Source organism: Trachemys scripta, chromosome 2, assembly GCF_013100865.1.
Source record: "Trachemys scripta elegans isolate TJP31775 chromosome 2, CAS_Tse_1.0, whole genome shotgun sequence".
NCBI lineage: Eukaryota > Metazoa > Chordata > Testudines > Emydidae > Trachemys > Trachemys scripta.
Window position 1 is genome coordinate 171,558,493 of NC_048299.1, and position 23,858 is coordinate 171,582,350.

The following is a 23,858-nucleotide window of genomic DNA, read 5'->3' on the forward strand; positions in this document are numbered from 1 at the left end:
CCCAACTAAATCATCCCAGCCAGGGCTTTGTCAAGCCTGACCTTAAAAACCTCTAAGGAAGGAGATTCCACCACCTCCCTAGGAAACCCATTCCAGTGTTTCACCACCCTACTAGTGAAAAAGTTTTTCCTAATATCCAACCCAAACCTCCCCCTCTGCAACTTGAGACCATTACTCCTTGTTCTGTCATCTTCTACCACTGAGAACAGTCTAGAAGATCCATCCTCTTTGGAACCCCCTTTCAGGTAGTTGAAAGCAGCTATCAAATCCCCCCTCATTCTTCTCTTCTGCAGGCTAAACAATCCCAGTTCCCTCAGCCTCTCCTCATAAGTCATGTGCTCCAGCCCCCTAATAATTTTTGTTGCCCTCCGCTGGACTCTTTCCAATTTATCCACATCCTTCTTGTAGTGTGGGGCCCAAAACTGGACACAGTACCCTAAATGAGGCCTCACCAGTGCCGAATAAAGGGGAATAATCACATCCCTCCATCTGCTGGAAATGCCCCTACTTATACAGCCCAAAATGCCGTTAGCCTTTTTGGCAACAAGGGCATACTGTTGACTCATATTCAGCTTTTCGTCCACTGTAACCCTAGGTCCTTTTCTGCAGAACTGCTGCCCAGCCATTCGGTCCCTAGTCTGTAGCAGTGCAGGGGATTCTTCCGTTCTAAGTGCAGGACTCTGCACTTGTCCTTGTTGAACCTCATCATATTTCTTTTGGACCAATCCTCTAATTTGTCTAGGTCCCTCTGTATCCTATCCCTACCCTCCAGCGTATCAACCACTCCTCCCAGTTTAGTGTCATCTGCAAACTTGCTAAGGGTGCAGTCCACACCATCCTCCAGATCATTGATGACCTTGCCCAAGACATGCTGTAAAGGGCTAGTTACATCAACTGCACCGGTGGGGTTTTGCAAGTGAAATTGCCTGAGGGCAGTTTTGAACAACCTGATTCAGGATAAACAAGCTTTTGTAAATAAATATTTTACATTAGGTAATACCCTGAATCTAGCTCCCCAGTTTCTCTCCCGGTGGGAAAGCGACCCTCTGCAAATCCCCTAAATCTGCTGCAAAGTGGCAACAGTAATGAACAGAAAGAATGAAGAGTTCATTAGGAGCCCTGTTCAGTTCAGTGGGAGCAGCATTCCACCCCTAATGAGGGTCTGAGGCTGTCACAGGGGGGGCCGGAGCTCCCGGGGAGCAGACACAATGAACCAGTCTCCTAAGGTTAGTTGTTCTTTCATATGCTAAGAGGTAGCTAGCTGAGGGCTGGGCGGAACCAACAGGGCTCCGGGCAAAGTCGACGAGCTCGCGATGAGAGCGAATAGCTCGCTCAGTGGGAGTGGGAGCCGGAGGCGAAACAGATCCAATCAGAGAGTCCTATCACGCCAGGGCCATGCATGAGCTGCTTTCATATGCAAATAGAGAGCGAGCGGGCGGCTGAGCCAAGCCACTTGCTGGGATCCAGCTGAAGAAGAAGCCGGCGAGGGGAAGCGGAACAAAGCGGGTGTGCGCGCCGCTGGCGCGAGCGTTAGCGCCTGTTCAGACAGGGGATGAAAAGGAAACCAACACGCTAGGCAACGGACTGCGCAACAGACATCACCCTCGCCGGATCTCCGAGGAGACATGGGCAGCGGGGTTTTTTCCCGCCTGGCTGAATAACTTGAGTGTGGAGGGCTTTGTGCTTCCGGCAGTCACTCCAGAGGGAAAGATTTTAAACCCACCAACAATGCGCCCGCAGAGGCGTTACCTCCTGGCCGTTCCTCTCCTGGGCGCGATGGTTTTCGTTGTGCTGCACAAGGGTCAGTTGCACCGGTCAAAAAAATATCCCCGGCAAACAATGTCCCACGAAAGCTACCTGCTGAAGCGAGCCTGCGATGCACTAATCGAGGAGAAGAAAGGTTTTGTTTGGGGAAACCTCCTAAAAACCTCTCGGGGGAGTTTTGCCTGCAGTGAGTACTTAATGCACAATCACTACATAACCAGCCCTCTCTCTGCAGAAGAAGCTGCCTTTCCTTTGGCTTATATCATAACTCTACATAAAGAATTCGATACGTTTGAGAGGCTCTTCAGGGCTATTTATATGCCCCAAAATGTTTACTGTGTCCACGTGGATGAGAAGGCAACGGCTCAGTTTAAGCAAGATGTGGAGACATTGTTGAACTGTTTCCCCAATGCGTTTCTTGCCTCAAAAAATGAACCAGTCATTTATGCTGGAATATCCAGACTTCAGGCGGATTTGAACTGCATGAAAGACCTGCTGGAATCGGGCGTTCAGTGGAAGTACCTGCTCAACACGTGTGGACAAGATTTCCCCTTGAAAACCAACAAGGAAATAGTTCAGCACCTGAAAGGATATAAGGATAAAAATATCACTCCTGGGGTGCTGCCTCCTGCCCATGTGATTTCAAGAACCAAATATATCCATAAGGAGCACATAGGGACGGACTCCTCGTACATGAAAAAGACCAATGTGTTGAAACAGTCCCCACCACACAATCTGACCATCTACTTTGGCTCTGCTTACATTGCGGTCACAAAGCCATTTGTCGAGTTCATTCTCAATGATCAACGTGCTATTGATTTATTGGAGTGGTCCAAGGACAGCTACAGTCCAGATGAACACTTCTGGGTAACACTCAATAGGATACCAGGTACGTAGCATGACTTCATTACTCATTCGTGTGTATAGGACAAGCTGGCTTGCACCCTGCTGAGCTAGGAAAGAGAGAGGAAATAAAACAGAACTGATTTCTGTGCTATATGACCTTTATATTAGCTTTAGGTCAACGTTCAGGATTCTCTTGTTCTATGGAAAGCGATATTCCGTCTGTCCTTGCAAAGGTGAGAAAAATGAAGCCATAAATGGATGGCACTGCCCGAGGATAATCACAGGGGGCTGACCAGTTATGTCCGATTTCATTCAGTCCCTTTCATACCAAGCTCGTATAGGACGCTTTTCATTTGTAGATTTCAAAGCACTTTACAAGAGTTAAATATCATCTCAATTTTATTGAGAGGGAAGCGGAAGCATAGACAGGTGACGCGATTGCTGAGTCACCCCACAGGTTCAGTGCTTTATCGACTAAGTCAGGTTGCCTTCTTTACTCATATTTACACACATTATTCCCATAGCAAAGTCCTATAGATTTAGAATCCCATCTATCATGCAAGGTGACTTCCACTAACTAACAATGAATTCTTGTTAAAAAACACACCCCAGACCTTCCGTTCCGCAGGACAAGGAGGAATGGTAAAGTTAAAGGTCTGTGCTGTGGTCTGTTTGTTGGTCTTTATGTTTAGCAAGCATCACTGTGATACTGAGGATTATTTAGACTTGACCTTAATGTTGGGCACCCCACTGCTAGCACTGTTGTAGCAGGGACATTTTTCACAGCACCTAAAGTTATAATGGGCCAGAACTTCAACTAGTGTATATTGGTGGTTCTAATGACTTTGAGTGACACCAGCTAAGGATGTGGCTATCATTTAAATCTCAACATTATTCCTTGTGTCACTTGACTTTAATACTTGCTTAGGGATTGCCTTTCTGGCCTGTGGATTAAATCTTTGTCCTTTCTGAACTGGGATGCTTCAACCCATATGTGGCCAAATCTAGGGACACAGTGTCCAGCACTGTACATCTCTACTAGTAGTGATTATAGAAAGCTTTCCTGCGCTGGCAGCAAAGCCACAATTTTAATCCTCTGCAGATCTAGTACATGTTGCTGGGTGAAAGAGAAGTAGAAGTCTGATCCACGCAGGGGGAAAATCCTCTGATTCAGCCCTTTCTTTCTACAATATCGTCCTGGTCTCACGTCTACATGACTCCTGCACACTGCCATGCTGGAAGCTGCTCAAGAAGTTTTGTGCACCTCAAATCCATCTTGAGCAGGAATATTACTCCAATTCTGCTGACAGCGATACTGACCACTAACTGTGAAGGTGAGGATCTAGATTTGTTTCACTCTGCACACAGCCATCCAGAGGTAATTCTACATATTTAAGGGTCTGGCCCCAAAGCTTGCAGGCCTTATTCAGACAAAAAGCTCCCACTGATGTCAGTGAGTCTAAGATTTAAGGATGAGTCCCCTGTCTAGGAATGACACGTACAGTAGTTCTGGCAATGAGATTTATTCCAACTCATTTTTCCATTTGATTAGATAAAAGGAGAAAAGACAATCAGTTTTATTGCACAGCAATTACTGCATGTTTACTTTTTAAATTAATATAAACAGTAAAATATAAATACTCCCTATGTGCAAAGAAGTGATCTTATCATATGTTAAATACACCTAACACCATGCAAATGACCTAGTAAAGACAGCTGCAGAAGACTGTTCAGCATAGATCCATCTGTTGCCTGCTTGTTTTTACAGCATGAGGAAGTTTGATCTTAGAATATATATGATTTGAAATTCAAAGCACATCAGCCTCCATCAGTGCAGCATCTCTGTGATCTGAAAAGACAGCTGAATGTAGATATGCAGGCTCATGCCATGTACATATCATGTCATATCAGCCTCCATTTTTGCACACACACAGGTGTGCCATGGCTGGCTCCAGAGCACCTGGGGTCATACAAGGATGTGAAAGACAGTATGAATCCTGAGTAATGCAAATGCAACTAGTTAGCATTGCAAGATATGTATTTTTATCATCCAAATTTCAATGAAAAAAGAAACCAAAGAGAACAGCCTGGCTGATAGGTGACAGCACAACACACTTATGTGGGTGTGATCCAAGCTCAGAATTGAGTTCATTCCTTCCATTCCCAAGCTTCTTTCCCTGAGCCACTCCATCCCTTCAGGACTATTCGGGGTTAAGAGCAGGAGACTCATTGCCTAGGGGAAAGGAGTGCCTCATACCTCTCAAAGAACACCCGTGGTCAACATAGGAGGGGGACTGATGGGATATAGAGAAAGCCACATCTGACTGGAAAGACAGGTCATCTACCCACAGGGCCTTTATTCATTCCTTCAGTTTATATTTCAAGTGCTTGCCCATGGGTCTCTGCACTTTCAGATCCTATCACAAATAAAAGCAACTCCAATAACACAATGGATTATATACATTTACATGCCACAAAGACTTTCTTCTTCATAGTATCCCTCATCATGCCAATCCACTCCCCTTCAATACACCTATTCCCCACCAGCACATGCATGGGAAGAAAGTATGGATCCCAGAGATTTCCTCCACCTTATAGAGAAAGGAAAACAAAGAGGTCAAAGACTACTCTTGTCACCATATTTTAGGTTAGGAGGTAAAAAAAATCTACTTACATTATTGCTTGACAGCCTGTTTGTGCTTCCATTTATTTCAATGACAAACCTCCTATTGACCTCAGTAGTGCAGGATCAAACCCCAAACAGATGTAAAGTGATACAAAGCTCCTTTGTGAAGTGTTTTGAGATCAATGGATGAAAAGAGCTAGGTATGAATTATTATTAGAGCAGGTCACTCCTCCTGGAACCTGAACTATCCTTCACTCTTAATTGTAAATTTTAAATACAAATACAGGTGTAGAAACTGTCCTTAGGGATACTTCCTACATTTGAAATAATTAAATAGTGAATTTGTGCAATAAAGTATGCAGTTGGGTGGTGCTGGGGAGAAATCTGGATGCTATTTAATCAAGTAATTTTTCCACAGGATGTTGTTTGGACTTTGTAGCAAGGGTGTGTGGCATCCATTCAGGCTTGGCACTGACACAGACTTCCTGTGACTTCCGATTTTCTTCATTGTTGAGTGAGGTTTTTCTACTTCATGAATAACTTAGAAAGAGAACTATTTGCTCTTTATTTTTGTGAAGATGAATAATTCAAAGCCGCGAGAACAAATTCTGATTTATCGCTAAGCAGTACCTTCCTTGGCAGTTTCGCAAGGATTCCTGGGGTCATTGTGCACGGGTAATGTTCATTGGGGACAATGTTAATTTCATGCAACAAAATGAATTTCAGAGGTTCAAGATTAAAACTAATAAACCAAATTTAGACAGTAATGAAAGTACATTTCAGGCATAAGTTAGCTGTGACTGTCTCTTTTAAAAGTGAGACTCAAAAAGTACCATAAATAAGGCTATGTGTGCACTACCACTTTTGCTGGTATAACTTATGTCACTCAGGGTGTGAAAACAACACACTCTGCTGAGCAACGTAAGTTACACTGACAGAAGCACCAGTGTGGACAGTGCTACGTCTGCAGGAGAAGCTCTCCTGCCAACATAACTACCGCTTCTTGTCGGAGGTGGTTTGATTATGTCAACAGCAGTCCCATGGGCATAGAGCAGCAGCTGTATTGGTACAGATGTGTGGCTGTAAGATCTCTAATGTAGACATGGCTTAAGCTATAGAAGCTTGGACCAGCAGAAAGAATCCCATTGATTTCACTGCATTTAAGCTCAGACACTCAGCATGTATATAAATGAAAACATACATTACAATTATCTGTGAACATCTTTAGGAAACATCTCCAGGAAATGGTTAGGAGATGGTGGTTTTGAGAAGCAAGAATTAGTGACTCTCAGCCTCTTTTGTGGGTCTTGGGGGGGAGAGGAGGTTGATGTCCCCCTTGGAAAATGTTGAAAATTTGATAAACTGGTTGCCAACTTCTGGGGCACTGTGAGAATGCCATTTTAGAATGCTTTAATATGTTTCTTCATTCATTGAATTTTCCACCACTGTTAGATCACTAAGGCCTTGGCTACACTGGCGCTGTAGAGCGCTGCAACTTGCTGCGCTCAGGGGTGTGAAAACGCCCCCCATCCCCGAGCGCGAGTACAGCGCTGTAAAGCGCCAGTGTAATCAGAGTCTGCAGCACTGCACGCTTGCTCGCAGCGCTGCAAGCTACTCCCCTCGGAGAGGTGGAGTACATACAGCGCTGCGAGAGAGCTCTCACAGCGCTGGCAGTGCGACTACACTCGCTCTTCACAGCGCTGCCGCGGCAGCCCTAAGAAGTCCCGAGTGTAGCCAAGGCCAATGCAAACATTCAGAAGCTGAGTCTGCCCCAGACCACCTTTCCATTGTTAAAAAATAATCCCCCCCAAATGTATCTAAATCGGATTAGAACAGCACATTATCCTTCGGTGACTAGTAGGACTAAGGGCTTAATCCTGAGAGGAACTTGGTACCTGTAAGTCCTCATGACTTCACCTCTTTGACCCTGTCAGCCTCAGGCCATAAATTCCTCTGTAGTCATCTCTGGATTGTAGATGTGTGAGTTGGGGAAGAAAGCCTCTTTACTAAGGGGGAGGGATAGCTCAGTGGTTTGAGCATTGGCCTGCTAAACCCAGGGTTGTGAGTTCAGTCCTTGAGGAGGCCATGTAGGGATCTGGGGCAAAATCAGTACTTGGTCCTGCTAGTGAAGGCAGGGGGCTGGACTCGATGACCTTTCAAGGTCCCTTCCAGTTCTAGGAGATAGGATATCTCCATTAATTATTATTATCATGGGAAATCCATCTCATATGGGGACTAATATCATTGCATCTTGCAATGCCACGAATGGGAATGATCTGAGACTTCTTCAGCAGAACCATATAAAGGGCCAAATATTCTGCTGGTGTAAATTGGTATAGTGCCACTGAAATCAACTGAAGCTGCCACAATTTACACCAGTAGAAAAGTTGGCCCCAAACATTCACATACGTTTCCTAACATCTGACCCCTTCCTCTTTTCCCTGGGATGTATGCATCCCCATCCAACATTTTTGTTGTTGTCACAACAATATTAACACCTAGTTCTGCTTAGTGTATGCGCAATGCAGTGGCACCCGTGACTAAGATTCATTACAGAATAACCACCACATTTTCTACAGTGACCACTGAGTCTGCAGTTGCCCTTCACTTTATCTATTAATATCATTCCTCCTCCATCATCTACTCATCAGTAGCTATTGCTTCCCATTGAGTTTTGTCCTCTGCATTTACCATGCTGTTTTCCCACAGTATGCTCACAACTGTCATCAACCTTTTAATGCATGAGTTACAAAAAGATCAAGCCTACTAAGCTGCAGACACACTTTTCATAGACAATGCAGCATAAATGGGCTTTAAGGAGGGATCTGAAAGAACACAGTGCAGAGTTTTTGCATATTTCATTAACCCCAGCTCCTTCCATGCATAAGGGATGTAATGGGGGAGAATCTGAAATCTGACAAATAGGAAAAGAGACTGCTATTGTCAGTGAAGTGGAAGTGGGGGCTGATGGCTTTATAGAATATAAGACATGATAGATGGGGTGGGTATAGGCCTTAAAAGAAAAAGCAAGTAGTTTGTGCTTGATGCAGGAAAAAGAGGAGGGAGAAACAATGGGAGGAAATTCTATTAACTCTGGGCCAAAATCTCAGCCTAGTCCATTGGAGTCAATGGATCCATGCTGATTTACACCAGCTGAAGATCTGGCGCTATAGTTGTAAAATTACCACCCATGCTATCAGAGTAGGTATAATTCCAGTTAGTGCAGCAGTAAATCCTCAGTAACCTGTAGGAACAGGCAAGCCAGTTTGGGTAAGATAAGAACGGACATGAATTTCCATCCCTCAAGCTGAATTTGAACCTCTAAGCCAGTGTCTCTCAACCTTTCCAGACTACTGTGCGCATTTCAGGAGTCTGATTTGTCTTGCATACCCCCAAGTTTCATCTCACTTAAAAACTACTTGATTACAAAAATCAGACATAAAAATATAAAAGTGTCGCCGCAGGCTACTGCTGAAAAATTGCTTACTGTCTTATTTTGCCATATAATTATAAAATCAATTGGAATATAAATATTGTACTCTATATTTCAATAGATAGAGCAGTATAAGCAAGTCATTGTCTGTATGAAATTTTAGTTTGTACTGACTTTACTAGTGTTTTTTATATAGCCTGTTGTAAAACTAGGAAAATATCGAGATGAGTTGATGTACCCCTGGAAGACGTCTGCGTACGCCCCGGGGTATGTGTACCCCTGGTTGAGAACCACTTAACTTCTCTTTCTTATACCTGCATCTTCTGCATACTGCATGTCCGGTTTTTAATCAAAATGCCACAGAAAAGAGTATGTTCTCTATTTTCACTTTATTTCTAACTCGGATGGAATGCAGAATTGCTGGAAATACAATGGAGAACCAGTTCTTCTGAGATTTCCTGTCCAGTTTATTGCTTTTCAGAGCTTATATATGAGAGGCTATGAACCTTATTAGGAAGAACCAAGTTAGTCCTGTCTGTTTAGATACCAAATGCTTTTGTAACATGGTTGATATTAGCACTGACCCCTATGAGCTGTGTGTCCAGTAAAGACCAGGCAAGACAGGAAGACATAGAGAAAGACAGATATGCATACACACCTTCCCCTTCTTCCACTACAATTTATATGCAGCCATATCCGAGGTGGTCTTACAGCAGTATTTCAGGACAGGAAGTGAAGACTATCATGATGGCAGGGCTAACACTGTACCATTTCTTATAGCTCCAGGGATCTCCTGGTCAGAATCTTGATTTTATGTGTTCTCCAAAATATGGCACCTGCAACTTCACAGTGCTCCCTAGCATTGCTGAATCATTCGTCCAGTACTGATCTGAGAGACGAATGCCATTTACTGAAATACCATCATCACTTTCTATAGCTACCATTTTTTTCTTGGAGGTCCCCATCCAAGTCCTCACCTGACCCAATATTATGAGTTCACCATTGCCCCAGTTATGGAGAAAGTAACTTGTCCGAAAAATGCCAACACCATTGGACGAAGTAGATTCCTTTTGGGGAAATCTGGGCTTAGAGAATGCTTGGCCCAAGAAGCCTAAACAAACAAACAAAAACTGAAGGACAGTTTCCAAGTGGAGTTGTCTTGGTGCACTCTCTTCCCCCACCCCATCGGACTAGGATTTCTTCCTAGCTAAGGAATTGCTAATTGATTTTTTTGTCCCAGAAGTGTTCCTATTGGTTACATTTTTATCTTGGTCCAGATTTTGTCTTTGAGTCGCTGACAGCATTGGAGGGGGAGAGACTGGGCTGCTTAGCATCAGGGATCCTGACTGACAGCCAGAATCTTTCTCAACTGGTCTCAGGAAATGCATGCTAGAGGGCGGAGTTCACTCAGCCCTACTGCAGTGTGTGCTATCTCCATACAGCAGGCAGCTCCGCTAGCCCATGGGAAAGGGGTGCAAAGCTATGCCCCTCCCTCCACCCTCATACACACTGTCACTAGCCACCCACTTCTTTGTCTCCTACTGCAGTTCCTGTCCTCCCTCCCCAAGTTATGGCTGGCCCTTTCACAGAGCAGGTGGCTTCTTCTGTGCGCTCCTGAATCTTTGTAAACAAGGACAGAACCAGCATTTTTCCCATCTTATTTTATCTGCTGCAAGGCCAGCATACAAAGGGGTGTATTTCATAAATCCTGAGTGAGCTCTGCATACCATATCATAGTCCATATTTCTGTTTATAGCAGAGTGCCAGTGATTTTGCCGTTGTACCATTCCACTTCTTTGATGTGGGGTTAAGAATCATTATTGAATACTTTCCAACCATCTGTAGTTAAAAGAAAGCATCTATACTTAAATGTTGATTTTTTTTAAAACTTTCTGCCATCCCATCCCTCCAAAAATACTTAATCCAATGGAATTTAAAGGCTTTCCACTATTTCTTGTAAAGCTCCTCATTACAGCTTGCAAATGTTGGCAGCTATAGTTACCATGAGCTTTTAGAAATAGGTAGGATTTCCTTTCCATCTCTTTCCACTGAGGGGAGGAAGTGCAACAGGAAACTGCAGTTACTGACCCTCCATTTACCTCCATCTGTGGCATTGCTAAAGAACCCTGTAGGCAGGCTAGTGTAAAGTAAACAACTACTTTTAGTCGTAACAGCTGGCCAGACCATTTGACCACTGTGTAAAACCAGTGGCAACTTTGACATTTGCATATCATGAGTTTTCAATTGGTGAGTCACAAATCCAACACATACAATTTATGTTATAAGGGTTGTTCAATATTCAAATGTTTGAAACCCTGTTTAAGAATACTTTTTGTCACTTGAGATTAATAAGTTAGCAGAAGTCACCCTCTTGAGTTTTGGCTTGTTTCTTTGCATGGGTCCTTCAGCTCCAAACTAATGCTGTTGTGCTTTTTATACATACTCAAGCATCAGGCCTGCTTCTGGCCTTGCTTGTAAACGATGAGTAACTGCACTCAGGTCGAGGGAACTAAAGAAGTGTAAAATGCAGAATGAGAAACAGTCCCACCAGGTACATTTATTTTACAATTTACAGAGCCAACTCAGCCAGTCAAAAAGTTTAAACTGGATTTATTTGATACCCCCCGCCACCTCCCCAAAAAAGGATTAAAAAAATAAAACAGAAGTCCTATAATTTTTCCCCATTTTTCAAATAACTATAGAGCTGTTTGAATGCTAAGTTTTAGAGTTTTGATTAAAAAAGAGGGACTAATTATAATTTGTTGACCAACTCTATAAATTAGCATTCACTTGAATTATTGTAGCTTTCCTCCTATAGTGTGTACTAATCTAGACCAGAGATTGGCCTGAATTGAAGGTTGGCTCTAGAGCTGTAGCTCTAGATTCATCTGAGGAGACAGAACTTGGTTGTAATTAATATATATGGCTTTCCTCACTGAGGCCACTGGTCCCGTTGGGCTGTCAGGATGTTCAGCTCCATAACCAATCACAGCCTTTTCTGCTTAGTGTTACCACACTGGTCCCTAAAAGGACTATCCTGGACTAATCAGTCATGGAAAGGACTGCTAACCAAACTGCTGGAATAAAATCCAAACTTCCCCTGAGGCTCAGGGAGATTCAGAATCCGTGTTATAGTCTGGGCCCATTTCTAGTATAAACTTTGCAAACCGTTTGTTAAATCTTCTTACACAGCAAGCTTGATTTAACTAAGAAGTTTAGCTACATAAACAAAGCCAAAACGATTTAGTAGTTACAGCCAAAAATTGAGAGTATGGAGCCTGTGGGCCAGATACCCAGCTAATGTAAATCATTTAGACTAGCTCAGAATCTGGTCCCTTGGCTCAATTCTTGACTTATCTATGTGACCTGGAAGAAATCACTTATCTTGCTTGTGCCTTACTTTCTCCATCTGCAGGAAGGAGGATAAAAATCTAAAGTACTATTAAAATCATAAAGCCAAATTAATGCTCTATTTGGTCATGTCTTTTTATTAGGGCTGTCAAGCGATTAAAGGCATGATTAATTGCACTGTTAAACAATAATAGAATACCACTTAAATATTTTTGGATGTTTTCTACATTTTCAAATGTATTTATTTCAATTACAACACAGAATAAAAAGTACAGTACTCACTTTATATTTATTTTTGATTACAAGTATTTGCACTGTAAAAAAACAAAGGAAATAGTAATTTTTCAGTTAATCTAATACAAGTACTGTAGTGCAATCTCTTTATCATGAAAGTTGAACTTACAAAAGTAGAATTATGTACAAAAAAAACCCCTGCATTCAAAAATAAAATGATGTAAAATTTTAGAGCCTGCAAGGTCAGTCCTACTTCTAATTCAGCCAGTCACTAAAACAAACAAGTTTGTTTACATTTGCAGAGATAATGCTGCCTGCTTCTTGTTTACAATGCCACCTGAAAGTGAGAACAGGCGTTTGCATGGCACTGTTGTAGCTGGTGTTGCAAGATATTTACATGCTAGATGCACTAAAGATTCATATGTCCCTTCATGCTTCAACCCCATTCCAGTGGACATGTATCCATTCTGATGATGGGTTCTGCTCAATAACAATCCAAAGCAGTGCAGACCAATGCATGTTCATTTTCATCATCTGAGTCAGATCCCACCAGCAGAAGGTTGATTTTCTTTTTTGGTGGTTCGAGTTCTGTAGTTTCCACATCGGAGTGTTTTAAGACTCTTTTAAGACTTCTGAAAGCATGCTCTACACCTCATCCCTCTCAGATTTTGGAGAGCACTTCAGATTCTTAAACCTTGGGATGGTTAGAAATCCCACATTGGCACCTTCTTTGCGTTTTGTGAAATTAGGGTGACCAGACAGCAGTTGTGAAAAATCGGGACGAGGGTAGGGGTGTAATAGGCGCCTATATAAGAAAAAGACCCAAGAATCGGGATTGGCCCTATAAAATTGGGACATCTGGTCACCCTATGTGAAATCTACAGTGAAAGTGTTCTTAAAACGAATATGTGCTGGGTCATCATCTGAGACTGCAATAACATGAAATATGGCAGAATGTGGGTAAAACAGCAGGAGACATACAATTCTCCCCCCAAGGAGTTGTCACATTTTTTAATTAACACATTTTTTTTAAACAAGCATCATCATCATGGAAGCATTTCCTCTGGAATGGCGGTTGAAGCGTGAAGGGGCATATGAATGTTTAGCATATCTAACTATGCCTGGAATGCACCCACTTTGCAGTGAGAAAACAGGCTCAGTTGCTGATGGTCCCCCAAATGCCTCCCCCGCAAAGAACAGAAAAGTTCTCCGGGAGTTGACTAGGAAAGAATCCTAGAGTGTTCAGCACAGCACTTGGCGCCTGCAAAGGGTGTCACTTCGTTATTGCTCCCTGCTGTCAGAGCATGGTTCTTCATCTCCTGTACCCCATTGACAACTTCTTTGGCCCTGTGATGGCATATCTCTGGCTATACCTTCCATGGTCCAGCCCTCCAGCCACATCACCTCTTTCCAGTTCTGTTCCTTTCAAGGTAACCAAAGTCCACCTAAAGAATCCATACCAACATGCAAACAGAAGATCCTTCTGCACCTCTTGCACTACCTTGAAGTTCCCTGCTCTTCACCTCTATTCCCTGCGATTACACAGTTCCTTCTTTTCTCCTTTGGCTGAGCACTGCCTCCCAGGCCTTTCCTTACAGGCAATTTTCCCTTGCAGGTCTCCCCACTACTTCCCCTCCCAAGGGACTCCGGTAGCGTCTTTGGAGACCTCCCTGCTTCTTACAAGCCATAACTCAGGGTCTCCCACAGGTACCTGCCTTGCTATCTGTGGTTCTCTCAAGCCTGCCTTCACAGAGAGAGGGAGGGAACTCTCCTTGCTCATCACTGAGTTCTCTCCCATTTCTGTGTAGTCCTCCCTGGACCCTTCACAGCTAGGATTGCTAATTGTAATTGAGTCCCCAGATCAGGCTCAGTGGGGATTAACTGCACTGTTACAGTGCAACTTCATTTTCCTAGCTGAAGAAGATTGTACATCAGGTGGCAAGCCACCTATTGTGGATTAAAGGATGTTGACAAAGCTGTTTGGGTGCCAGACAACAAATCAGACCTCATGTATATTTGAAGAGACAAAATCTGGAGTTTGTCCGGGGTCATGTGGGAACCTTGTATTTATGCTATTGATTCTTTGCTATTTCTGCTATCACATTCTGAGACCAAGACTATTTTAAGGGATGCTTTTTACTATCTTGTTGAAACAACCTATTCAATATCAAATGGACCATCTAATTGGAGTAAGAGTCTGAGCACCCGTGGCCCTCCAGCCCAAGTTTTGGTTAGGGGTATATAGTAAAAAAGTCATGGACAGGTCAGAGGCCATGAATTTTTGTTTATTGCCTGTGACCTGTCCATGACTTTTACTAAAAATACCCATGACTAAAACATAGCTTTAATAATGGGTCTCCATTGTTAACAGTCAGTCAAGAAGGATGAAGGTTCTTGCATGTATGTGTAGCATGAACACATCACTTATTCTCTCTGGGCCAAATTCAGGTGCCATATAAGTAAATACTCTTCAATTGCCTTAATGGCAGTTCACCCATTTGTACTCAGTCTGAATTGATCCACTATAGCCCCCCAGTAGCCCAGATGGAAAATGGGGATAAAGCGATTTATCCCTATCTCACAAGGAGGTAGTGAGGATTAATTAGCTACTAGGATTATCACTACTGGGGGGAGGGATAGCTCAGTGGTTTGTGTATTAGCCTGCTAAACCCAGGGTTGTGAGTTCAATCCTTGAAGAGGCCATTTAGGGATCTGGGGCAAAAAAAATCTGTCAGGGACAGTACTTGGCCCTGCTGTGAAGGCAGGGGACTGGACAATATGACCTTTCAAGATCCCTTCCAGGTCTGTGAGATAGTATAATATGGAGATATACCTATCTGAACAGCATTTTGAAGATACAAAGTGTTAACAATTAATACTTAGTGCTTGTTTATGGGTAATACCTCTCTTGCACCCTCTTGAGGAGAAGATGGGCACTGTTCTTGTCAGGGCAGGAGGCGCAGCAGCAGCAGGGAACAGCTGTCTCCCTGTATTACATTACTGTGGAATTGTTCCAGAGTTTGGAGAACAGCTCACTGCTTTGGGGTCTCTCCCACATACAGGGGCAGGAGGTGAAAAAAGGACAAATAAATAAGTCAGGATGTTCCCACAATTCCCAAGAGGCAGAATCCACAACTTTTAGAAAGCAAAGGATTATATTTAAACACACACACACACACACACACACACACACACACACACACACCCCCAAACCCTCTCCTTTCTGGGAGGACCTGAGTGGTCAGAGTTCTCAAGCAGTTTCCCCAGTTAGCAACCCCTTCCTGTTAGGTACTCCGAGTTCCGGGCCTACTCCTTCAGAGTACCACTTCAAACTGACCCGGAAGCCTCCCTTTGCAGGCTTGCCAAACCTCACAGATGTGCTGGATTGCTGCAGATTGTGCCCAGACAGGCTATTATCCCCTTCATGACTCCTGTAGTGAGCTGCCCTACTACACCTTGGAAGGATTCCATTTCTCTTGGTGTGACCATTCAAGGATGGAGGGTTGCACACAAATACATGTCTTGTTGAAAGGGCTTATAACCAGGAGATCTTTGTTTTTAAAGAGTTTTGTTTCAGGAGTACGAAGTGAAATTGCTGAAGCCTTCATGGATTTCAACCTAATTCTGTTGTCAGTGCTGAGAAGATATACAAGTCAGTAAGAGCTCCCAGAAGAGAGCGATGCTGTGCAATGACGTAAAAACCTGAACTCAGCTCCCCACCCAAAAAAAAAAAAGACTAATTTCTCCCCCCATCTTATCAAATTGTAGATGTCCCTGGTTCCATGCCAAATGCATCCTGGGAAGGTAACCTGAGAGCTATCAAGTGGAGCGATAAGGAAAGCTCTCATGGAGGTTGTCATGGTAATGTGTATATTCTTTCCTTTTCCTATTTTTGCACTGAAATCTGAGAACTGGGTGGGAAATTATTTTTCTGTCCCTCAAATATTTGAGATTTCAGAAGCTTTGCCGTTCCACATCAACATGAAGCAGTCACTTTTTGAAGTTAAACAAAAAAGGGCAGCAAGAGAGAGGCCAGCACCCAAGAATAACCCAGTGGTTATAGCATGCACCTGGGATGTGGGAAACCTCAGTTCAGATGCTGCTCTGCCATTCTCCACACCCCAGGTGAGTGCGCTCACCAGCAGGATATTGGCTATTCTGCAATGGGTCTCACTGTTTTTCCTGTTGGAGCTTATAAATAAAGATTCAATGGAGCAGGGACTTGACGCTAGGTCTCCCACAGCGCAGGGGAGTTCCATAGCCACTGAGCTATTCTGCAGCGTGGGTGGTTTGTGATTTTTTTTCCTTCTCCCTCTCTCTCACCAGAAATTCCTTCCTGCACCCAATAAACATTTCCCAATGAAAGTTTCATTGAAACTGGTATGTTCCCCTGGAAAGTTTGGGTTTTGACAGATCAACAGTTTCTGACAAAATAAGTGGCATCAGAAAATTCCCAACCAGCTCTGTTGGTAACTGAGCAGCTATACAATTCTTCTCAGGAATTTTTTAGCCCTTTCTTTAAATCTGTGCTATAATCATATATAAGCATGGAGATATTCTCCTTTGTAAAATGGGGGTCATCATTAACTAACCATATAAACGAACCGGCTTATGATAGAGTATATAAGCCGACCGTCTCTCTCCCCCACCCCCAAGAAGGACAAGTAAAAATGGAAAATTTTTATAATGTGTTCATAAGCTGACCCTATAATTCAGGGGTCAGCAAACTTTGGCCCCTGGACCATCAGGATAAGCCGCTGGTGGACCGAGATGGTTTGTTTACCTTGAGCGTCCGCAGGCACAGAGGTAAACCTAAGTAAACAAAGTGTCCCGGTGCACCAGCGGCTTACCCTGATGGGCCGGGACAGCAACTGGTGGGGAAGATTTTGGGGGGGGGGGGGGGGAAAGAGCTGGGAGTCAGGGGAGTAACCCCTATGACCACCCCCCACATGACCCTAGCCCAGGACCCCCACACTCTCCCCATCCTAGCCCAGGACCCCCACACTCTCCCCATCCCATCCCTTCCCATGTTATCTGGTGAGGAGGTCTCTGGCCTGGTTGGAGCTGCTCCGGCAGGCTGGGCAGCGCGGCTGCAGCCTGCTCCGGCGGGCCAGACTGGGCGGCGCGGCCGCAGCATGTTCCAGGGGGCTGGGCTGGGTGGCACGGCCGCAGTGTGCTCTGGGGGGCGGGGCTGGGTGGCACGGCTGCAGCCTTCCAGCCCCGGAGCTGCAGCTGCTGCGTTAGAGACTGGAGGGGGCGGAGGGGGGGAGAGAGCAGAGAGCAGTGTGGCCAGAAGCGCAGAGACTCTGCCCCGCCTCTTCCCTTCTGGCTGTGCTGCCTCTCTTTGCTCCCTCTGTTGCAGGGAGGGGCTGTGTGCCACCTCTCCCTCTCTATACCCGTTCGTAAGCCGACCCCCTTCTCTGGTGCTTCCCTTTTTTACTAAAAATATTCAGCTTATGAACGGGTATATACAGTAATTCATAGGCATAATGAGACTCACTAAACAAGTATCTGTAAGCAATCTTAAGTTGGAAGATGCTATAGAAGTGCAAAATGCTCATTATTACTGTAGAATCCTGACATACATATACATTTGCCGCAATCCTGCATTTGTACTTCAGACTAGGTAAGACAGGGATCATGATTTATGGTAGAGCAAGGAGACTGCAGAGTCCTAGGATTCTATCTCTGGCTGAGTCACAAGGAGTATCTACTATGGAAGGTTTAATTTCTAGCTTGAATAGATGTACCCGCAGTAAGACTGATCCAGTTAGTATGATGAAAATAGAAGTGAAGGTATGGCAGTATGAGCAGCAGGACAGTCTAGCTGCCTCGAATACAATCCCACTGGGACCATTCTGTAACATTTGGGCAGCTAGCCCCTCCCACTGTTTGCATTGCTACAGCTACACTTCTGTTTTTAGTACCCTAGCTTGATCAAATTGTACCTTCCAGCAACTGCTTAGATGTGTCCACAGACTTACTATGTATCTGAGTGATTCACTTGACTTCCTTATGAATCAGTGCACCCAGCTGTAAAAACAAACAAACAAAAAGAGTAAAATGAAATCCTTCTTACAACAAATGCTACTTTTGAGCGGAGCTTCCAGGCTCTTACATAGATGAACTAACAAACATATCAGAGCATCTACCATTTAGCAAATTAAGACAGTAGGCCTAATTAGCTACTGGATCACTATAGTTATGTGCCACTGTAGCGCCACTTACATCAATGGAATTACATCAGTTTAAAACTGAAGTAACTCAGTGGAAAACCTGAGTCCTAGAATCATAGAAATTAGAGATGGAAAAAACCTTGCTGAATCATTTGGCCCTATAGCTGTACTGGTTTGTTTGGGCTAGTTTTAAATGTCTTAGGTGATGATGTTTTCATTCTTACAGACAGGAGTGAAAGTGACGTTAAGCACTTACCGGTATGGGGGCTGGCTCCAGCCCCCAGAAGGGGCGGGGCTGGCAGGCAGCGTCCCCCAGCCAGCCCATCTGCACTGCCTCGCCCATGGTGCCCAGGGCTCCAATGGTGATTTAAAGTGCCTGGGGCTCTGTCCGCTGCTGCAGAGCAGCCAGAGCCCCAAGCCCTTTAAAATCACGGCCTCAGGGAATCTGCTCCTTTTGTCCCCCTCATCGGCAGCCTGAGGGAAGTCGGGGGAGCAAAAGGGGCAAGGACGTTAAAATGCTGCCATGGCAGCACTTTAAGCAGCGTCCTTTGCCACAGCACTTTAAGGACCCTGCTTAAAGCGCTTGCCACAGCAGCGCTTTAACGTCAGCTGAGTACGGGCTGGTTCCGGTGGCCACTTTTTAGCGGCACGCTGTACCGGCTTACTTTCACCCCTGCTTATAGATCTCATTGTTTGGACATTTTTCTTGGTCACCCTAGATTAGCTATTTTTTTTTTAAACTTCATGCCACCACTCAGTTATTATTCCCCTATTCACTTCTGACCAAATTCAGATCTGGTGTAAATGGGCTTCACTCCACTGAAATTAACCGATTTATCATAAGGATGAATTTGACTCATCTCTTTTCCACAGAACACCTTATGTATTTGATGTTGCTCTTGTCATCTCTTTCCTTTGCAGGTCATTATGTCAGAAGCATTTGTATATATGGAACAGGTGACCTAAAGTGGCTATTTAAGTCTGTAAGCATGTTTGCTAACAAGTTTGAACTCAAAACATACCCACTCACTGTAGAATGCCTGGAACTGAGGCTTCGAGAGAGAGCACTGAACCAGAGCGAAACGCAGGTGAAACCAAGTTGGTACTTTTAAATTAACAACTCAGAATGGAAATAAAACTCCAGCTGCAGTAGCTCGGGAAGAATAACCTCCCTGGAAAGACTTTTCTTCTGGAACTTCAGTACGGGTAGTTTGTAATGTCTTGAGTGGAAGGTTTGAGTGTAGATCATACAACACTGGAGAGACCCAAAGAGGAGGCTGAGGAAATGGTTCTGTTGGCTTTGCTATATTTGCACGTTTGGCATGTGTGGCTGGATGGCACCTTACTGACTTGTGCCGGGCAATAATGTCATCGCTATCATGTTCTGTATATTTATATGTAAAAATCACGCAGCCCTAAATTTTCATACAGCAACATAAAATCCAGAGCATACTAATGAGGAAGAGTTATCCTTCTTTGAAGAAAACCATCACCATCAACAAGATCTTAAAGAGAAATCTAGGTGCACAGTTTGATTACTCCATACGTCCAGAAACAAAAATCACTGACTTCCCGACCCCCCCAAATAAAAATCCCTCTGCCAAATGTTTGTAGGGTAATAGCATTTGGTATTTTTGACTCTCTAAATGGGCAGCATGGGGCCTGTGGGAAGCAGGAGAAATGCTTCCAGATCTGCTGGATCCCTTCCAAAGCATTCTGGGGGTGGGGGAAGGCACCTGGGAGTTAAACATTTTCATACTGATAACTCTGAGCTTTTAAGAATAACTCAGTCACTCCATCTTATACTGTGAAACATGCTAATAGTCTCTCTGAGTTTTATTTTCCTAGACTGTATATACTTAGCACAGAAAATCCCTGTTAGCTATTGGTTATACTGTATTAAGATTTTTTCCCCCTACATGCCAGCCACTAGATATGTAAGCAGGTCTGATGTTCCAGCTACACATGCAAAGCTCCCTGAAGACAACTGAAAGTCTCAATAGACCAGCCAGGACATTGCCTGGTACGCAGCAGACAAAAACAAAAAGCAAAAAAACCCACCACAGCCACCCCACAGCTAGAACTTTCAAAAATATTTTAAGTTTCCCAAACCTGATGGATAGTACATATAGTTTTCACGCTAATGTTCCTCACTCTGAGGACCCCCTTATTTTTCTGGAAAAGTCAAAGGAAAACAAAGCAAAAACACAAAATAAAACTACAGTTGTGGGCACCTCTTCCTTTAGTTGTGGAAGATGGTATGTATGCCAAATTCTAGGCACATAATACTAAGGAGTTTCAGACTGTGCCATCACAAAGGCATTCAAATAGACTATTTTCAGGGCAGAAACTTGGACTCAACTCCTGTTCAACTTCACTAATGGAAGAATTTCCTGACAGCAAAGCTGGCACAACAAGCAGCCTGTGGAAGCTACAGAAAGAGGAAGAAGAGAGAGAGATGGGGCAGTAGAATGATTTTTCAAAAGTGACTAGTAATTTCGAGGGCTGTAGGGGGCCTTCACTTTTGGCTGCCCAATTTGAGACTCTTTAAAGGGGCCTGATTTTTTAGAAGACAGGGGCTCAGCTCTTTCCAGCAGTGATATCTCAAGTTGGGCACTCAGAAATGGAGACACACAAAGCTAAAAGTCACTTCTGAAAATGTAGGCCAAGATTTAAAGGGAAGGGATCCTGACAACCTGATCAGAATAATTGTAGTACCACAATGTGCAAAGAGGGCAGGAGGTAGAAGTGGACTGTCCCAGACTGAGAACCAGAGGCAAATAAGGGATAATAAAACCAATAAGAGCAGAAGCAGCACGTCCAGCAATTTAAGAGACCAACAACAGGATATTTTGCACTGAATTCTCTTAAAATGAGCAGGACCAAGTGGATCCAGTCTTGAAAGATCTCACATTTTCCTATTTGAGTAACGTGATAGCAGAATTCTGAACACTTAGCAACTCACAAAGCAAAGCTGTCTGTTGATAGTTAATACTGCTGGCCTATGTACTGGCACAATCCAACTCCTGTTAATGTCTCTTCCTTGAATGATAGTCAATATATTTTCATGGAAATAAATTATTTTGATTTCATCATGTAACTGTGTGTGGATTTGTTTTGGGCCTGTGGCACCAGGTGGTAGCCATTGTATTATTTTAAGGAAGATAATTAAAATACAACTTGCAGTTAAGTGAGAGACTACTACAACAACAGAATTAAAGGGGGAGGGAAGTAACACTGCATATGAATGTGAGATTTAGATTTGCACCGAGCACCTCTGGAAGTTATTTATCACCACCTTTATTCTCAATTGATATCCTATATCACAGCTAGTTATAGCAGGTCAGCCAGCTACCCCGTTACATCAGTCTGCAAATATATTTGAGAATGGGGTTAAAACCGTGGATTTAACTCCCCCTGGTCTTTCTCCTGTAGACATTTATACCTGTGCACAGTGGGCTAAATACACAACTATTTTGATTCGGTAATACTTTGCACACACTCAACACATGTGCAAGTCACTATGCAAGATGCTAAGCAAGGGAGAATCAGGCCTGGTATCTCTGGGCCTCTCAATGCTTTAAGATTTGTGAAGAGAGAAGATAAAGGAAAAAACTGCTTTCCTGGTGCTGTCTGTAGTGGACTTTCATCCTACATCATCTTCAGGTACAGTTTTTAGAAGCATCCTCAGGAGTCTAAATCTCTCTAGCTGCGGCTTTGCACCTATGGAACATCTGTAGCCACAAACGGTCTATATGAAGTTACATGTAGTCAGACAGGGAAATGGAAAAACTTTTGCTTAAATGCATTTCAGTAGTTCCAAAAATTCCCCACCTCTAGAAACAGAAAGAGGCTCCTTTCTGCTCTGGCTATGTTTGTGATATCAGAAGCATACATAACTGAAATAATTAAAAAAAAAATAGACAAGCAGCCTACATTCAGTTTACAGTGTCACCTATGATTGTACAGGACAGTTACCCAGATGACCTTCAGTCATACTCCATCGCATGTTTTTCAACTTTACTTTTTTTTTTTTTAATCTCCAAGCCAAGCAATATACACAGAGCTAGCTACACCTGGTACTTTCCATATGCTGCCTTTAGTTTGAGTCACCTTGTACGGTTACATTAATTAATTATTATTAAAGGATTAATAATCCATACTTAATATATTTAAGGCCTGAATCTCTCTGAGCAGAGGTTACTGCCTCAGAGATTTTTGTTATGGGGGTTTCCACAGTGAAGTTCTATAGCTACAAATGGTAAACCTGTGACAGGATTGTGAGAGAAATCCTGGCCTCATTCAAGTCAATGGCAGTTTTCCATTGTCTTGTATGTGATCAGGATGTCACCCTTTGACTTTGTAACTTGAACTCATTATACAATTCTACTAATAGAGACCATAAAATGGCCTGTTCAAGTTTTACTCCCAGAAATGTATTTACTTAACACCCAAAGATCATTGGCTAGAATTAAACTCATTTGTGTAATTAATAGGAGGCAGTGTGTCTGGAAATGACAACCGAACAGACCAAAAATATGGCACCAACAGGTAAAGAGTGAATGGCTCAACACCTGGTGTCTCAGTTTCAGGGTAACTATATTTGTATGTCTCCCCACCCCCATGGTCCACTCCAGGAGGGCTCAGTCAAGTCTCAGGTCTATAGCCATATCTGTCTCTGGACAGGGACTCTCATCCCACTCCCTTCTGACTGCAGTTTTAAGGCTGCATAGTTCCCTGCCTTACACTGAGATATTCCCAGCAAGCAGTCTTTCTAAAGCACTTGTCCTTTGTTTTCACTCCAAGGCCTGTGAACCATGCATTGCCAGCAATTACAACTTACCATACAGCTCTTTCTAAGCAAGCACATTTATTCTTAAGGTTAAAACATTACAGCTAAAACAAAAGTAAACAGATTTAAACACACAAACATACCAGGAGTCACCCATTAGTCTGTCGGGACCCTATTAGGGAAAGTGTTTCCAATTTTCCACAAGGGTTGGGATCCCCCTTGGACAGAAGGTCCTGTTTGCTGGATAAGAAAGAAGGCCCAGAGTAAGTTTAAACTAGGGTTACCATACGTCCGTTTTTTCCCCGGACATGTCCGGCTTTTCAGCAATCAAACCCCCGTCTGGGGGGAATTGCCAAAAAGCCAAACATGTCCGGGAAAAATACCGGATGGGCACTTCCTCGCCCGCGGCTGCTCTGCTCCTCCCCTGACTCTGTTTAAGAGCCAAGCTGCCCGAGCCAGCGCTACCGGCTTCAGGCAGCCCCCGTGCCTCCGGACCCTGAGCCGGGCACTTCCCTTCCCGGGCTCCAGCTGCTCTGCTCCAGCGGCGCAGGGTCCAGAGGCACGGGGGCTGCCCGAAGCCCAAGCGCTACCAGCTTCACGGTTTGCCGGGCAGCCTCCAGACCCTGCGCCCCCGGC

At 43.9% G+C, this 23,858-nt stretch overlaps 1 protein-coding gene across 1 annotated transcript; it reads left to right on the forward strand.

Annotated features, from left to right (window-relative positions):
- The first annotated feature begins 1,321 nt into the window (after positions 1-1,321).
- On the forward strand, positions 1,322-19,993 carry LOC117873197 (N-acetyllactosaminide beta-1,6-N-acetylglucosaminyl-transferase-like). Its single transcript, XM_034762295.1, has 3 exons — positions 1,322-2,653; positions 16,023-16,115; positions 19,352-19,993. Exons 1-3 carry the CDS (start codon positions 1,729-1,731, stop codon positions 19,540-19,542), a joined length of 1,209 nt encoding a protein of 402 aa, XP_034618186.1. The 5' UTR covers positions 1,322-1,728; the 3' UTR covers positions 19,543-19,993.
- Positions 19,994-23,858: the final 3,865 nt, after the last annotated feature.

Coding starts and splice junctions, on each gene's coding strand:
- LOC117873197 (XM_034762295.1), top strand. CDS start 1,729: ATGCGCCCGCAGAGGCGTTACCTCCTGGCCGTTCCTCTCCTGGGCGCG. Junction 2,654..16,022: donor AACACTCAATAGGATACCAG/GTACGTAGCATG, acceptor ATCAAATTGTAG/ATGTCCCTGGTTCCATGCCA. Junction 16,116..19,351: donor CTCTCATGGAGGTTGTCATG/GTAATGTGTATA, acceptor TTTCCTTTGCAG/GTCATTATGTCAGAAGCATT.